The sequence below is a fragment of the Ostrea edulis genome, chromosome 3, assembly GCF_947568905.1.
Source record: "Ostrea edulis chromosome 3, xbOstEdul1.1, whole genome shotgun sequence".
In the NCBI taxonomy this organism is placed as follows: Eukaryota; Metazoa; Mollusca; class Bivalvia; order Ostreida; family Ostreidae; genus Ostrea; species Ostrea edulis.
Window position 1 is genome coordinate 40,970,449 of NC_079166.1, and position 14,864 is coordinate 40,985,312.

Genomic DNA, 14,864 nt, shown 5'->3' on the forward strand with positions numbered 1-14,864 from the left:
ATTCTGTCTGACACCAATTGCTATATTCCCCACGATACAATTACAAGAACCTATACGTCGTGACGTACTTTTCCATTGTGACGTCAAATGGTGCGAAGTGCACAGCTACATATATGCATCACTAAGTACTGGGATTTTTCTCGGGAAGCCTTAACTGAGCTGCATATTTCTCGTGTATCGAACCACAATATACTGGTGATAATGGAATATTGCTGCATAAACCCATGGGATGAAAATGATAAGTTGATGATGGATACTTATACGTAATTTTATGTTAGGTAGGGTTCAACTGTTTATTTAAAGTAAGTGTTTCGCAAATGTTATGTTCGTTATTATGATGGTAATTGCAAATACAAGCTGTCATATGATCGAATGCTGTGTGAAGTGTTTCAAATGAACTGGCCCTTTACACACATATTTTGACTACGGATTACTCCGTTCACCTGATCAACAGAGAGGGTTTACGCGGGTCAACAGGGCATATTTACTCCTCCAAGGCACCTGAATCCACTTCTAGTGTGTCCAGGAGTCCATGCCGGTCCTACTCTTTGGTAATTTTTATAGGAGTTTGAGATTTTCTGAACCTTTTCTACGGGATAGTTTTGAATCCACAAAGAGAAAACTACCAATTTGCCAGGTTCACAGAAGCAGCAAAAATGGCGTTCTTAGTAAATAAAACATTAAAGAAAACGCCTGATGCATATAGTTTATTAAAGAAACAAAAAACATCGATTTAAGGAAATATTTCATGGGTCTGGTCTATAGATCTTCATACTGATGGATCTACTCGGAACCGTGTGTTCGACAGTACGGGTAGGCGGTGGCGGTAACGCCGTAGTACATTCCTTCAGATCCTTTCTTAGCATCATAACCCCAGAAGACACACTTGTTAGGACTACATTTAGACGCAAGAAATTTCATATATGTGCATTCACAGGCTCGGAGTTTACACTTGTCCGAGATCGACTCCACGTAATATCCTACAGCTTTCAAATGTCCACAGGCTTTGTGGAATGTTGCCTCTAGAATGAATGAAACATTATCATGAAATAAGATAAAGACCGTTCAATTGTTATCAGATGTTTAGAAATATAGAACTTTCTTACTGTTTAGAGTATGGATCTTAACAGGGTTTTTTGGGTTATAGGTACATCCTGGTTGTCTTCTTCCACCATTGACGTAGATATCAAGATGGCCGCATCTTTTCTTCATTCCATAACCTAAATGAAATGGAAGTTTACATCTTATCATATCAAGTAGACATCTACATGTATTTATACTTCACACTCATGATAGGATCATATTTATTAATATTAATGTGATGTAACACTTATACGGTACCAATTTTGATGTACCAGATGTGCATTTCGACAAATAATGTCTTCAGTGATGCTCAAGCCGAAATTTTGGAAAATCGAAATAACAATAAACTTCTAGGATCTAAAAGGAAAACTAGAGTGCCATAAACTGGAGCCAAATTCGTCCAAGGATAAGAGCTATGCATGAGGGAGATAATCCTTAATTTTTAAATGAATTTCTAAATTTTATCACAGCAATTAAATATACATCCGTATTTTCAAGTTAGTAACGAAGTATTTAGCTACTGGGCTGCAGAGACCCTCGGGGACTAACAGTCCACCAGCAAAGGCCTCGACCCAGGGTTCATAATGTAAAACTTATACGGTACCAAATTTGATGCACCAGATGCGCATTTCGAGAAATAATGTAATTTTAATTCTATAACATAATGTTTGAATTTTCTTCAATGAATATGATTGCATGATATACCTGCCAATTGGCATGTCTCTAGAGCTCTGATTCCTGATTTCTTTACAAATGATAAAAGATAAAGACATGCTTTGACTGTGTTCAGTTTGTAATAAGATGTGACTACTCTAGAAGGTCCAAAACATGGCCGTTATTTTACTGCAGTTGTTTCTGACAGACGTGAACCTTATGCAAAAAAAAACCCCCAAAAACAAACAAAAAAGAAAAACAAATAAAACCCAGGATGTTGCATTTCAGGGGTCTTTAATACAGTAGTAATCGGGAATTTTCTTTAGTTTCCATGATGGATACCAATATCCGTTTTTGAAAAAAAGTCAGTAACATTTGGAAAAAAAAACCTGGACCTTATGAAAGAAAGTTACAAGCTTTCCTTTTAGCATTATGCCTCAATGAAAAATTATCTCATAAAATATATCAATTATCAAATTTTAATGGGCTTCCGATGTTTTGCCTTTTAAATCACTGCGTAATTTAAGAACATGTCATTATGATATCTGTTGGAAAATCCTGCTTTAGAATACCTGGTGGGTCTATTTCCGTAAATAAAATCATTTTACACAACCTTAATAACTTTGTTATCTTTGTAATCTAGTGTTATATTTTATTTGTTTTATTCATACTTCTGGTATAACGATATGCAAGGTGAAGATAACGAACAGTGATCAATCTCATAACTCCTATAAGCAATACAAAATAGATAATTGGGCAAACACGGACCCCTGGACACACCAGAGGTGGGATCAGGTGCCTAGGAGGAGTAAGCATCCCCTTTTAACCGGTCACACCCGCCGTGGGGCCTATATCCTGATCAGGTAAACGGAGTTATTCGCAGTCAAATAGATATACATGACACTAATTAAAGGGAATTTGTAGGGTATACAATGTAAGAACTTATTTTCGATGAATTTGTTCTTTGATAGAATTACAAATGTTTGTATTTTTCTTGGAGTCTCGAATGATCATGTATGCATGTTATGTTTATTTCTTAATTGACATTGATATGAAATTAATTGCATTTCATGATGTCACTGATCATTTACTAATTGACATTGATTTGAAATTAGATATTCTACTGATGTATCTGATAAACGTGTCTAGAATTATCTAATGACCATGTGCTGAGATGAGACATATACAACATACACCAAAAGAGCGTCAGAGGGACTTTTTCCCAGAAGAAAACAGGATTTTTTGTAAAGTAGAAATAATGTCAATTTAAACCAATCATAGGCAAATATATTACTAAGAAACAAAATTGTTTAGAAAACGTTTAGTCCAAAGAAAGTATGTAATCATATAACAAAGTTTAAATTCAGTGCACATAACCAAGTAGCATTACTCATTTAATATACTATATCAGAAAACGAAGTACATTATCTATACAATATTTTATGATAAATTAACGACCACTTTTAAGGATATTCGGAAACACTAGTATATGGTCTAATTTTCTGTGAGTTTTATATTTGATAAGTCATTGCTATTCAATTTATAAAACCACAGAATTATCGTATCCAAAAGTTTTCTATAGATCAGCAAAATTTTTAAAACGTTTAATATTTCTGCCATATTCACGCAAGTCAACTAGGAAATGAACGAGCATTATGTTCTCACCAAACGGTCGCGCATCCGTGTGAATGATGTCTACAAATTGGGCGCTTTCTTTGTTGATTGCAAACTTTGAAGTTTCAAATAACGGACTGGCTGGGTCTAAACCTGAAATAAAAAACCGAACATTTAAGATTGATTGAATTTCATAAAAGTATGTTAACAATAAAATTCGGTTAATTTGTTACAAATTTGGACAATATGCATTATCTTCATGATGTAGTTAGTAATTTACTGAAATAATCTGAGCTTACCTATGAAACGGAACATTCACAATTTACACTGGGCAAATAGTTTGTTTTGTGTTTGTGAAGGTAATAGTTCATTTTGTGTTTGTGGAGGTAACACTTCGTTGTGTGTTTGTGAAGGAAACACTTTGCTTTGTGTTTGTGAAGGTAACACGTTGTTTTGTGTTTGTGAAGGTAACACTTTGTTTTGTGTTTGTGAAGGGAACAAGTTGGTTTGTGTTTGTGAAGGTACATGTAACACTTCCTTTTGTATTTGTGAAGGTAACACTTTGTTTTGTGTTTGTGAAGGTAACACTTTTAACAAACTAAATGACCCTTACAACTACTGAGAAAAGGTATGGGGTATAGTGAATTGTTAAAGCTAAAGAAACAGTGAAAACAAAGGCTTGAAATTTCGGATTAAAGTGATGCATTATATTCTGTCATTGCAAAGACATGTTTGATCTATTTTTCGGAGGTTGACGGAATTTTTTCGCAACTATGTGTACTTTGATTTGCTCTTCGAATCCTCTTCTAAAGCTAACAAGGTTGAAAACTATATAGATAAGAAATCACTTTGATCATAAATGAAAGGATGTATAGTTAATTCAAAGGAGAAAAGATGCACATGTCTTAGATGCTAGGACCAGACTTTAATACCTACCTGTAATACGACCGATCTTTCCCTTGGAATGTTCCCCTGCCTCTGCAGCAGCGTGTGCTCCCAAGCCTTGACCGATGATATGAACCTTGTCCAACGGAATCTTGTTCTTTTCCAGGAATCTATAGACGTAAGCCCCGACAGTTTGAACGTTAGAGGCGGATTGAGCGTAGTTCACTCCCGCTCCCAAGGCCCAGTCAATCAGCAAAACATTGTGTTTCCTCTGAAAATAATCGATCTTTATCATCTGGGTTTTTTTTTCTTTATGGCTAATGATGCTAACATATGTTAAAGACTGGCCGAGATCAAAATTGAAATAAAAAAGGTTCATTTTAAAATCATATAACAAACGCAGCTTAGTATCTCCAAAATTCAACCCCCCGAAATTTTTCGGCATTGGTATATCGAAAAACTGAAAAGTGTTTGCTTGCAAACTTACAATTGAATAAAAAAAAATATGAAAGCGTTATAAACATTACTGATTATTGGCTTGACCTTTTAATCCCCAAACTTCATATTTTGTGAGTTATTGCATTAGAGTCAACGAAAATTCAACGGTAGAATTTTGATACTAAAAGGACATTTAGTTTGCATATATTAAAACAAGCATATACACGGCCGAGTTTGTGAGTATCATAAATCTGAAAATGTATTCGTCACTTATCTTCTCAACTGAAATGGGAACAAAATGTATTTGTGAAACACTGATGTCCGCATATGACAGCAAAAATAATTATCGTACCCATATGAAATATATGAAAACCCTATCACTTACCATTCAAATGTTATGGCTAAGGTAAATTTTTCAAAAGTAGGTCAAACGCCAAGGGCAAGAGGTTAACAATAATTTGCTACTAAACAAAAGGTCTTTTCAAAATATGAGAGCACTATCAAGATCCATTCAAAAATGATGACCACGGATATAGTTTTTGCGGACAGAGAAACAGACGGATAGACCCATTACGGGACATAAGATATGGTTCATTTTAACAATACTGTACTGTGACTCTTATTTTAGAAATTGTGAAGTCGGTCAATTGGTAGGGTAATTTCTCTCTGCATTTTGATCGAGATGTCAAAAAGGAACCTTTAAAAAAATGTGGCAAATCTCCTACGTATTTCCAAAATAGAATTACCAGAAGACGCTTTTCTGAACACAAAATCATTGCATATGAATTTATGTTCTACATGCAAATCGGATAAAATGTTCGATGTTTCATGTTTTAAATTGGAAGGTACGTTGGTTGTCTTATATGAATTTGTTGGAACTGTTTAGCAGAGGACTGTTCCTGCATGTAAGACGGTAATTTGTGCTACAGTGTAACTTTATAAATGGTGTCACACTAAAACATTACACCTAATTTAACGATTTCACACCAATTTATTCTATGAATGCAGCATTTAAATAATATTAAAAAACTATTCAAATTCGGTGCTTAATACAGAGACAGAAGATAAAGTCCCGGGTTAGAATAACAAAATGTGGGCAAAGTTGTCAGTCAGTTATGTGCAGGTGTTTGAATTTATCATCGCTAACCATTAAGGAATTCATTAGAACACATAAAATCAATTATCTGGTTCAGAGAGGCCAATTTTCGCAAAAACAGATAAGGGAAGGCCTTTTCACATTTTCATAAACAACAAAATAGATGATTGAGGCATTTGTTTAATCTCGAACTTGTTGGAAAAGAAACTATAAATGTAAAAGTTATGTAATTGAATCATGAACACAGTAGACTTTCCTTATCTGGGCCACCAACAACAAAATTTTAGGCAAGGTCATCTGAACTGGAGACTGCAGAACATGTATGTAACAAATACATAACTGACTATAAATTATTCATTCGGAACATAGGCCGTGTTATATTCCTTCGATTCGGATTTACTATGACTAAAGAGTTAAGGTGTATAGCTCTAAATATAGGGTATCTAAGGTCGCCGTGGGAAAAAATCCAACCAATCAATCACGTGATTGAAAATTCTATTCTGTATTCTAATATATTCGCACAATCTTCATTATATTGTACCACTAAACAGAATGTTTGTGCATTGCAAGAAGAAATAAGAATGTGGAACATTAAATATAATTTTTAAGTGGAATGTCTTACCCCAATTCGTAAATTGAGTTCCACAATAACTTCAAGTTACTGAAATTGTAAAACCTTCGGCACACTCACTATCACAGCCATTTTGACAGGTGCCCAAAAATGATGAAGGACCCAAAACAATTTAGAGGCTCAAATATAAATTTTCATCAATAAGAATTCAATATAGTACATACATTATGCTGATAACAAGACTTTATCAAGGTACACAGTCCTTATTATGTATATTTTTATTTAAACCACATTAACGTAGGTATTTGGCGATTAATGTTCATTCATATGTCGATTTAATATATTCCAGTGAACTTCAAATAAAGGACACCACAGAGTCATCCAGTTCTCCTTCATACTTTCATATTTTATTGAAAGTAGATATCAACGGCAAACTGACAACTCAACTGTATGACAAACGGGATTATTTCAATTCTCCATCGTCAAATTTCCCTATTTATGTAGTAATATTCCGTTATCACCTCCATATGGTGTTTATATCTCTCAACTGATTCGTTACGCAAGAATTTGCTCTGCGTATGGTAAGTTTTTAAATCGAAGCAGGCTACTGACAAACAAGTTTATAGTGCAGGGGTTCCAACAGTCTCGTTTAAAGTCAGCATTTCGAAAATTCTATGGTCATTATAACGAACTAGTTTGCCAATACAACCTATCATTGGGTCAAATGCTGTCTGACGTGCTTCGTGCCGATTGTTAGACCGTTCTTGTCACACTGATTTTGACTACGGATACCTCCGCTTACAATGTACCTGATCAAGATATAGGACTCACGGCGGGTGTGACCGGTCAACAGGGGATGCTTACTCCTCCTAGGAACCTGATCCCACTTCTGGTATATCCCGGGATCCGTGTTTGCCCAACTTTATTTTGTATTGCTTATAGGAGTTATGAGATTGACCACTGTTCGTTATCTCCACCTTTCTTGTAATAATGAAGTCAATCTATGTATTAGTTACACTGGTTAAAGTGACTGTGCTAAGTGAAAGTGTAGGCGGTTTTACAATTTTCATTTACTTGGAGGTAATATTACAGATCCCTGTTTATGAATTGGGGTAGGAAGTTTTCTACCTTTACTCTTTATTAGTAAATATGAATGAAATTGATACACTGGGCTGTGAATCGGAAGTCATAAACATGCAAGTCTAGTCGGTAAATAGCTCTTTTGTTGTAACGATGTCTGACTTCAAATAAAGATTATTTTATTTGATTTGATTTGCAAGTGAATTTCAAATGCAAAACGGGAAAATTTAGAACGAATGTGGATTTCCCCCCAGATACAACAGTCTATTACCAACTTTTTATTTTATTGAAAATTCGATAAAATCGGCAATGCGGCAACCTCAAAACGAATACGTGCGGGCCTTGAAACCGTAATATCAATTTTGTTTGTCCTTATTAAAGAAATCTAACAAAAATACTCCTAAGAAATGGATATGCAATACCTGTATGAAATAAATCTTATGATCCAAGCATGATGTCTGTTTAGAAATAAACATTTTTGGTTTCATATGAATACAATACAATTTGATTTGGTATAAATACAAGTAACTAATTGATATTTAGACGTTCTCAACAAGTTAAAACTCGGCAGGTGAACATCTTCCTGTTCTAGTTATGATAGCGAACCAGTGTTTGAAAAAATAAAGAATACAGATAAATAAAGAAATGAAATACTTCTACCTGTCTAAGGGTGTCTGCAAGGTTTCGTATAGCCGGAAGTGACGTATCCACCAAGTAGCCATGGATAATGACGTCAGTCTCTTTGGTTCGATCAAAACTCTTCGGTAGGGCAGTGTTCTCTGATATCTTATCCACTCCTTCAAACCAGACATTTTTCAGCTTCATTTCCTCGGGGCTCTCTGGTCGTTTATTGAAGCGTTTGCTCATACACATCTTAACTGCCAAGATTGCAAAGCATAAACTGGTCGCTCTGACCATTGCTGATTTGCAAAGAAAAATAATGTACAATGTATATGGCATGGCAACATTAATAAGTAGACTTTCGTAAATCAAGACGTTAATAATCATTATTGAATTTTGTTTAAGGAAACTATAATCAAATATGACATCAATTAACAGAATGAAAGATATATAACTATATTCACATTCTATACAAAAGGGTTAGTAGAAATACTACTGAAAGGTCGAAAGGAAACAGGTAAAAATATAAGAATACTTCAGTTGAGATCTCTCTTGTCATTTAGCAGCTGTCGCCACCTGAAACGGCACAAATTTATTTTAGTAAATCATTGGAATTTGTTTCTATTTAGCAAGATTACGAACACGGATAAATTTCAAATCATACAAAGAATTCGGAATTGATAATAATTGGGCAAACATGGACCAGACGTGTGATCAGGTGCGTTGGAGGAGTAAGCATACCCTGTTGACCTGTCACACCCGCTGTATTTGTTTTTTTTTATTCAAAAGGGAAATCATTCCACAACCTATGCATGAATTTGATAGCCGTGAGTAAGTCATTATGATGAGCCTATCTGTAAAGTATGCAAGTGCCTAATTGTATTTCATCACTTTAATTTTACGCGAAAAAATACAATAAAACTTGTAAATTCATACTCACGTTTGCCAACTCCACTACAGACTGAAAAAAAAGATTTTGCTTAAAACAGTTGTAATATTTTGATGCTTGATTATATAAAGAAAAATTAAACCTAAAAGTCAGACAAGTTTAATTCATTACTCAGTGATTTCTATATGTCTGAATCTCATGTAACTAATTTATATATATATATATATATATATATAGAGAGAGAGAGAGAGAGAGAGAGAGAGAGAGAGAGAGAGAGAGAGAGAGCAATTAGATATACATCCGTATTTTCAAGCTAGTAACGAAGTACTTAGCTACTGGGCTGTAGAGACCCTGATAAATTATTCTATATGGCTTCCCATTGTTCATAAGATTTAAGAAATAACGTCAAAAATTCTTGAAAATTCTGACCGCCTCAAAAACGTTTTTATAGATATGCCCATAGTGGGTTTTAAAAGAGACAAAAAGTTCAAAGACATTCTTGTACATAACAAACACAATAATCTATTTTTTAGAAAAGAAAATTTATTCGAGCTGTGTGGTGCTGAAAAGTTTACTTTATGTCAATATGTCATTAAAACTATAATCAATTTGAGGACTGCAACGGTAACAAATATCATATCAAAAATTATATCAATTGTAAATCCAGCAATGTAGTTTATGGAGTGTTTTGCAAAAAATGCAACAAAATTGTATATGTGGGAGAAACTGGGGTAACTTTATATCAAATGCATGTTTTGAATTTGTCATTTATTAGACGAGAAACTGATGACCCTGTTGCTATTCATTTCTATATAGATTGTCATAGTATTGACGAATATTCTATAATAGGAATTGAAAAACTTTACAAAGATAACATTTATCGTCGCTTAGAGAAAATTTATGGAAGAAAAAATTGAATACTTATGTACCATTTGGAATAAACAAAAGGGAACATTTTTGTCTGTAATAAGTAATGCGAAGAACGTGTTATAATAACTGATTTTAACAATATTGATGTATTTACGATTAACTACTTACTCTAATAAATCTTGGTTGTGTTCACGTAGGCCAGAAGCGAATTTCTTTGTGAAGAAACATGTCCTAAAATTTTGCTACATTACTTACCAAATATTTAATTATACGCATAGTCATATTTCAAGATGTGTCCACGAGGTCGGGTGATTATTGTTCATTTTATTATTAGATTCTTACCTTTTTCAAATGTTTTTCGCGCAATATCAACTTCGACGTTACTTTTCAATGGTGTGATACTTACTGTGACGTCATAGTACTTTTGTGTATGCAGTCTTGCATTACGTTGCTATGACAGAGAAATATGCACCCAGGGGTGATAACCCTACTCAGACATGATAATTTGTGATGTCTCCCTGCTAAACAGTCCATAATAGTTTTATTATCCTGAAGAATGTGAACGTTAAAAAAACTATCACACATTTATTGACTTGTACCATGTATCTGGGTTTTTTTTTAATTTAAAACGTCAACATATTCGTAATAACTTTCTCTTCAGAAAATTCTGATAACTTTTCAATAGTTTTCGAGGGGTGAAATCAATGTTACCCTCAACTACATACATTATTATTTTTTACACTCAATGTCATACATTTATTAGATATATATATTAACGAAAGCAAAACATTGAGGTTTGAGAACGTTAAACGAGAGAAAGCTTTCAATTGTGACGTCTAAGTAGAATGACGCAAAAACATAACGTCAAACGTAAACATTTCGTAATGTATTTCAAGAGAAAAACGTAAACATCAAGTGAAATGCAAAATTGCATTAGAATGGAAATGTATTTCTTTTCGATTGTTATTTGTGACCGTTAATGTTGACGCTGAAGTTTATGATTTACGATCCTGCATATTTTCAATTATTTTTTGATAGAGCTTTCTCGCTTGTGCCATTAGAAATTATGTTATAAAGGGCGACAACACAGTTGTCACCCTGCGCGTGAGGGAGACATCATGAATTGTCTCCCTCCACGTGACCAGCCCTCAACCAATGAAATTGACTGTATTATTCAGAAGGATAATAGCATAAAATATCTTACTGGCTCCGTGGTGACAGCGATAAGCATGAGATGAATGTTGTCCCATGTTGCAATCTTCAGAAACAGTATCCCAGTGCGTACTTCATGATGATTCGGAGTTTTTATACTTTTAAACCATTGATTTCTTAATTCCCATATGTTCATCAGTCAATATTAAAGTGACAAAGCAAATGAAAAGTGATAGTACATTATTTACTTGATGACAACTGTTAAGGTACCATAGTACAATATTATTTCTTATCAATACTGAACTTGTCAACTATGTAGAGATGGCATTTTGAGATAATATGCGTGCATGCATGTTTGTTTTTGGAACATGAGAAAGATAGTTTACACGTGCCAACAATGCCCTTTTTGTTATTTTCCACACAGAAATAATTGTACTTCAGTAGAGTTTGTAAAGTATTTTAAAGTATATTGTAAATAAAGGATACCCACAAAACAGAAAATAGATCCGTTGATACTCTTCTTCAAATGTACGCGACAAAGAATATTTTTAAAAAGACAGTCTTATATAATTAGAGACTGGTCAATATTTGTTAAGGGTGGGAGGTTTGGAACCGATGCATTCCATATTAGCTGTCCTATATCAGATGTGTAATAAAAAAAAGTGTGTGTGTCCTATCTAATGAATGAATATATGTGTAATTGTTTCATTGTTGTTACAGATCACACACAGTATTGTTTTTAGTGAAATTACAAATCTCGTTATTTTTAACTCATTTTTTCTTTTGTAAAATTGTTGTTTAAAGTGGTACACATTGCATTTTTTTGAAAATTTGAAAATTGTTGTTTTATTGAATTGTTGTCTCATGTACATACAAGTGTTTTTCACATCGCATGATCAGTATCATCTATCAAATTATGAAAAATGTGTTTAGACTTTAAGAGCCATTCTCTGTGAGCATCAAAACATGTGGAAAACGACCGACAAAGATTTTGACGAAATTTTACACAAAGTATACATACTTCAGTCCTTTAATCATGACACCTTTAAAAATGGGCTTTGACTCGTGTTTCCATGGCAACAAGACATCCAATTTTTGAAAAGACGTGCCCCTCAGTAAATATTGTATTTTTCTTTATAAAAATGTGTATATTCATTTTTCATTTAATTTCCATTGCTATTTAATTAAGATATGTTGTGTGTAATTTTTAAAAATAAAATTAATTTGCTGCAACATCTTAACATGAAATATATGCCCTCAAATACCCCCAAAATCCCATTGAAAATGAGAGAAAATTGTTTCAATATTGTGCAAAAACACAACCACTGGTGGATTGTTCTTACATTGATAAATGTGTATCGTATCTGCTAGAATAACATATCAAACAATTAGAGATGTCATATTTCATTTAAGAAAATAAATTGATTTTAAAATTTGCACTATTGCGAAAATATGCGAGTTTTTCCGAAATCTAGATCACCTCGACTCTTGCCTGCAATGCGTATTCCAAGTATATTCATGATCAAAACAAGTTACGTCCCTTTTCTGAAGTGAAAGTAGAAATTCGTGAGCGGTGATTTGGATATTTTGAGCTGGTTTAAGTCTTTAAATCAACTAGAATTTTACATTTAATAGTTAAGTGTTTGTCGGAGGCCGTTCTGCTCTCGATGGGTAGCTTTCAATGATGATGTATCAGTGGATTTACGCTGCGATCATGATTACAACAGGGAGAACTTGTATGCAAAAACTTTTGAGAAGATTGGCCGAAAAAGAAACGCACAGTGTCCAATGCTGTTGTCATAACAATTCAGATCCGTAAGTACTTTGCTATCATTCATTTTGCCCGAGTTTGTAAAATAACTAGACAGTAAACAAATATATTATATAGATTTATCCAATTCCATATGCAATTCACCGTTGACAGTTGAATATAAACTGCAAACAAAATCTTGTACATGGAAATGCCTGTGCCGATAGGTGTTTGTGAATAAGATTTATCACATTAACTTTAACGTTTGTAAATATTCATAAATCTGTCAATTTAATTTCATTTTGAAGTTTGCAGTTGCTCATTCTGATGTTATTTAAACTTATCAATCAGTAAGATCGAAATATTTATTATTGTTAATATACATTTGTAGCTCTGACAGTCAGGGGTGCAGATTCAAGATTGGATGTTCTAAATGAAATTAAGACAGAAATATTTTCTGTGAGGAATGTATAAGACTTGGTATCAACATTATGACAACACAGTTGTGGGTTATTAAAATTTAAGTGGATCCAACATGGCTGAAACTTGTTTAAAGATTGCTCAACTGGAATGTGTTAACTGAGAAAATCACAGAGGCTGAAACTGTTGGAGAATATCTAACAACCTGTTTTTGAATGTCTCATCCCCTTTCATGGAAGGAACTGTACTCAACTGAACAATGCAACTGTACATGTCCATAGTTTACAGAAAAATACTGATATACATTGTATATGCAAAAACAAATATAGTGTGTTAGTCATTGTTTACAAACTCATTTTAGATAAAGCTTGAACATATGATTGAAGATTGTTTAATTTATTTTTTAGACTGACTGAGAGCTTCACAGACTGCAATTTAAAATGTACAATTTTAATCTAATAGAAAACAATCAGGATAAGTCTGACAGAAACAGGACAACTTTAAATTCATATATTCTTAATATAACCAAGATGGACACAAAATTTGCTTTTAAAAACAAAATAATACCCCACCCCACCCCGAATTGGAAGTTGGGCAGTATTTTTTGTAATGCATGCATCTTATAAGTCATTCATCTACATGTATGACACATAAACCCATATAATAATTTTGATACAAAACCAAAACCTGTTTTTAACAATAGCAATCCCCCACCCCTGTAAATTGTGTTGTTATAAACAATGGATGATTTGGGAATTTTAATGGGCATTGATTTTGCATTGCAAATCTTTTTTAATGCCATCATCACAGAATCTGGTATTCATGGAAATGAATGAAATTATTTGCAACAAAGTAATTAGAAAAGTGCACTATTGTACTTATGGAGAAAGTACTGACACAAGCCAAAAGGCCATCCATGTTCAGTTGTTTTTTCCCCACTAAAGTTGGATTAATCGAGAAATAAAGAAATGAAATGAAAAGGTGGTGTACTGGTGTAAGAAGATTATGACCTAAGTAACATCATCTTTCTGGTACCTTGCAACTTTAGTTGACACACAAAACAATTTAGAAATCGTTAGTACATATGTATGTGGGTAGCTGATAAAAATCAGTGTCAAGAAAATGTTTGGGAAAAAAATGCATACCCAATCATTAATATACTACAGTTACATGTAGCTGCTACAGTTCCTATTTAATGTTTCCATGGAGACAAAACAGTCAGATTATCAACATTTTCATAACAGGACTTTTGGACTAGCTATCTCTGGTCAAAACTGACTCAAATGAGTATAAGTAGGTAAACTATTTGTAGTTTAAAATGTAAATGAAAAGAAATCTAAATCACCAACATAATGTTTCCATGGAAGTAGGTTTCTATAGCAACTAAACTACAAATTGAATTCCTTCTTAATTAGTATATTTTAACCAGCCTATGAATGCAAAGATGAAGTTATGATATTGTAGAATAAATCTTCTGAAGTACATGTACATTAAATTGTTTTCAATGATTATGGTTGATGTTTCCATAGCAACACATTTTTCTTCATATTTTTCCCTTTGTAATAATTAAATTCAAATGATTAAACAGAATCATATAATGCTTTTACAGGAACTATCTAGAGATAAATAGGTAATTTTATCTTGTGAAAAGTAAAAATTCTATTCAATACAAAGTAATTCAAACACATTAAAAAAAATCATTTTCATTTTAAATGTAATGATCTTCTACCAATGCCTTTTG

At 33.3% G+C, this 14,864-nt stretch overlaps 1 protein-coding gene and 1 long non-coding RNA gene across 2 annotated transcripts; one reads left to right on the forward strand and one right to left on the reverse strand.

The window, feature by feature from the left end:
• Positions 1 to 692: 692 nt before the first annotated feature.
• LOC130053455 (pancreatic triacylglycerol lipase-like) lies at positions 693 to 8,343 on the reverse strand. Its single transcript, XM_056160730.1, has 5 exons — positions 8,082 to 8,343; positions 4,288 to 4,507; positions 3,403 to 3,504; positions 1,107 to 1,220; positions 693 to 1,022 (listed from the first exon to the last, which is right to left on the reverse strand). The coding sequence occupies exons 1-5, from the start codon at positions 8,337 to 8,339 to the stop codon at positions 784 to 786; spliced, it is 933 nt and encodes a 310-aa protein (XP_056016705.1). The 5' UTR covers positions 8,340 to 8,343; the 3' UTR covers positions 693 to 783.
• Positions 8,344 to 12,490: 4,147 nt separating this feature from the next.
• LOC125673181 (uncharacterized) lies at positions 12,491 to 13,508 on the forward strand. The gene is made up of 2 exons (XR_007369294.2): positions 12,491 to 12,768; positions 13,095 to 13,508. It is a non-coding gene; the product is annotated as an uncharacterized LOC125673181 (long non-coding RNA).
• Positions 13,509 to 14,864: the final 1,356 nt, after the last annotated feature.

Coding starts and splice junctions, on each gene's coding strand:
- LOC130053455 (XM_056160730.1), bottom strand. CDS start 8,339: ATGGTCAGAGCGACCAGTTTATGCTTTGCAATCTTGGCAGTTAAGATG. Junction 1,221..3,402: donor CACGGATGCGCGACCGTTTG/GTGAGAACATAA, acceptor CATTTCATTTAG/GTTATGGAATGAAGAAAAGA. Junction 1,023..1,106: donor TAAGATCCATACTCTAAACA/GTAAGAAAGTTC, acceptor CATTCATTCTAG/AGGCAACATTCCACAAAGCC.